The sequence below is a fragment of the Ipomoea triloba genome, chromosome 4 (genome assembly GCF_003576645.1).
Source record: "Ipomoea triloba cultivar NCNSP0323 chromosome 4, ASM357664v1".
NCBI classification, from domain to species: Eukaryota; Viridiplantae; Streptophyta; class Magnoliopsida; order Solanales; family Convolvulaceae; genus Ipomoea; species Ipomoea triloba.
In genome coordinates this window covers 28,966,235-28,969,762 of record NC_044919.1, presented here as the reverse complement: position 1 = coordinate 28,969,762, position 3,528 = coordinate 28,966,235, and the positions used below count along the sequence as shown (strand labels likewise).

At 33.7% G+C, this 3,528-nt stretch overlaps 1 protein-coding gene across 1 annotated transcript; it reads right to left on the bottom strand.

The window, feature by feature from the left end:
* Positions 1 to 1,929: 1,929 nt before the first annotated feature.
* LOC116016289 (glutaredoxin-C14-like) lies at positions 1,930 to 2,851 on the bottom strand. Its single transcript, XM_031256480.1, has one exon. It carries the CDS (start codon positions 2,659 to 2,661, stop codon positions 2,350 to 2,352), a length of 312 nt encoding a protein of 103 aa, XP_031112340.1. The 5' UTR covers positions 2,662 to 2,851; the 3' UTR covers positions 1,930 to 2,349.
* Between the last annotated feature and the right edge of the window lie 677 nt (positions 2,852 to 3,528).

Genomic DNA, 3,528 nt, shown 5'->3' with positions numbered 1-3,528 from the left:
ATATAACTAATGCAATTATTTTTCTTATTTAATTTATTGATAATGAATATTTTTTTTTATAAATAAAGACACTGTAGACACATAATTTTAAATTAAAGAAATGCACATGTATAATTTTTTGTTGTATCCCGCTGAAATTTGTTGGGTTATTTGAGTACTCTCTTTGTCCGTCAATCCCCAAGTAGTTAATATAATTAGCTTCAAATTATTTTTAAATTCCATTAGGAATGTGAAACCTCACGGAAAAATATAAATCTAAACAATCTGAACCATTCATTTGATTAAATAATTTGACGGCCATTTTTTATACCCATTTTAGGCCTAACTCTCTTTGGCTCTTATTAGTATATAGTAGGTAGATTAGTATAGTAGATAGATATGCCAAACCGAACGAGCACTCAATAGCTCAGCTCATCCCTTCTACCAATCCCTGCCCAAATTCTAATACACCAACACCATCATATCCATTTCTTTCTTAGTCAAAATCATAAGACTCTCACATCAACAGTTTGGACAATTTTGAAGCTAGAAAAGGTAACTTGCACCCACATATACAAACCACTAGCAACAACTCATGCTGACAATTTCAGAAACTGAGAAAACCATATATTGAGATAAACGAGAACAAGAATAAAAAACAATGACAGAAAATAAGGAAGACAAGATTTACATAGTCGCAACACCTATCCTCCCCGGTACATGTGAGACATATACAACACCAAGCTATTCTCCTCACCTTGTTCACCCTGTCAACATCCATTAAAGAGGAAAAATAATTCTTGATTTTTTTTTTCTACATTACCCTGATATTCTATGCGCATATGAAGATAAATAACTAACTAGAATAGTTGACCATATAAAAGGAGAAAATATTCTTTTTACCCTTTTTTTTTTGCATACTCTAAATGTATTTTGTCTCAACTAATTAAAGTCTAAGTAACTACATATTTGTAAATGTATATATATTCATAGATACACCAAGAGAGAATCATATATGCATCTAGCCAAGTTGTATTGATCATGCAGAACTACTTTAATTTTGAAATCTCAAATCGTGGCAGAATCGTATTCCCTCTTTTAACATATCCCAACTGTATGAGTTGGTCAAAAACATGATTAATAATTCAGATTGCTTAATAATAATAATAATAATAATAATAATAATAATATTATTATTATTATTATTATTATTATTATTATTATTATTATTTTCTTCCTAAAAGGTTGTATCCTCAACCTCAAGGGCTCCACGCCCCGACCCAACCTAGTATATGGGAGGATGTAAATCATAGTAAGTGATAACTCAGCTGAACATATAGGCTAGACTTTTGCTTACTGTGCCAGCCATTATTATTATTATTTTTGCGGTTATTATTATTATTATTATTATTATTATTTTGTGTGACAAGGAAAACTCGCAACGATTATTCAAGTGTGCATTGATTTGGATAAAACTTGCTTAGCTTATGTATGATAACTCACAAATCATGACATAAGATGTAAATCACACTATTTTTTTTTTTTAATGTCAGATGCTTAATTTAGAGAGTGTTAATTCTTTTTTACTATATATATCAAGCTAGCAATGATCGATAAGGATGACTAAATTAAAGTATAGATCATGCAGAATAATTGCCACCCGCATCCACTAATTTGGTACAAATTAATCAAGTTTATCCAGAATGCTTTTTAATTTTTTCAGTATATGTATTTCGATCCTAAGTTGAGAGTTGAGACTAATTTTGTAATTCACTTGAACTTTAACTGGATCCCATAATTTTCTTATATATATGATCGACTTGACGTGAAGTACGTAAGTATAAAAACAACAATTCATACTTGTTCACCGTTTATGCATGCGTGTATTATCTAACTTGAACTAGATTTGTGTAGAAAAAAATTAAAAAAAATCAAGAAATACAATATTAGTTCATGGAATTTGCAAAATACAATTTATTTATGTATAAACTGCATTAGAAATTATATAATAATAAATAAAACGACACACTTTAATTTTCTTGCATTTATTGGTATCTCTACTTTATATATATAGGGTGACATGCATGGATGATGAATATATATATATATAGATACATAGAACCATTCAAATTCTATCATTTCTAGCTACTAGTTGTAGATTTTTATAGCCTTTTTTTTTTCTGTTTATTATTTTTAAAATAATTTTTTTATATATATTAAAAAAAAAAACATAAGTTAGCTGACACAACTCCTGTTCTATATATGTATATATATATATATATGGATTCAGTTTGTTTATTGTCGGAACTTCTAGGACAGGATAGATGGCGGCGGCGGCTGAGTTGAAGCTAGCGCAGCTAGGAGCTGAGGCTAATGGTGGAGGAGCTGATAAGGTTTGAGGAGTTGGAGGAGGGAGCCGCTGAGGTGGAGAGACATGACCTCGTTGGTGGAGCCCACGAGCTTGCCGCCAATGAAGACGGCCGGGACCACCGCATTAGCGCAGCCCATGGCCAGCAGGGCCTTCTCGATTTCCTTGCCGTCGGGATCGAGGTCGATGTTGTGCACGCGCGGCTCCACCCGGAGTTCCTGGAACAGGATGTCCACCGCGTAGCAGAGGCAACACGTGGTTTTGCTGAAGATCAGGACGCCGTTATCGGCCGTTAACCTCCGCACCTTATCCATTTAGATCAGATTCCGGCCACCAGACTGTATTACACGTGTATGTGTATATGTATCAGAACCTACCACCGGATCAAATCGGGCCGATTTGAAGCCGATGGTAGGGTTTGATCTTGATATGATGATGAGAATGAAGATGGGAAGTTGAGTGGATATATATAGGCTACTTCCTTGGATTGGGGTGCATGGTCTAGGCATGCTATTTCTATTTATAAAAGGAAACAGGTCCCGGGCACAGGGCACAACTCAACCGTTATTTTAAAAAGGGTTAAAATTTTATTTTACTTCACAATCGTAGAATGTAAGATTCGGATAAAGCAATTTGCATTGCTACCAATGAAGTCATCATTCAAGGTGGAGACCATTTTTTCAAACAAGAACATTCAAAAGATGGATTGAAGTGCTTTATTTTAGATGCCCAAAATTGCTAGCTACCATCTTTGGCCTCTTCCTCATCCTATAGCATTATATTGGACCGACATAGTTATTTCATTGGCTCTTGTATAATTAGCATTGAATTAATATAGTTGTTTCACTCAAATAAATTCTTAAACTTTACATGAGATGATGAAAAGTTTATTAGCCTCCTAATAAACTTTTAAAAACTGCAATTACACCCTTTAACATGTTATATTGAGACAATCAAATCCAAAAACCAGTAAATGACATGCTATTATAGGTCATTAGAGTTTCAATGTCAATCTTATCCATCTCTAGTGACCAACGGCGGTCGAACATCGGTAAATGACATGCTATTAATGGTCATTAAAGTTCCAGCATCAATTTTATCCATCTTCAGCAACAATTCAATGGCCAGCAACAACCGAATAGTCATCGATCGTAGTTTACCAAAGAAGGCAACCAGTTGGT

Bases quoted from the DNA above. Each gene is read 5' to 3' on its own strand.
- LOC116016289 (XM_031256480.1), bottom strand. From the start codon at position 2,661: ATGGATAAGGTGCGGAGGTTAACGGCCGATAACGGCGTCCTGATCTTC.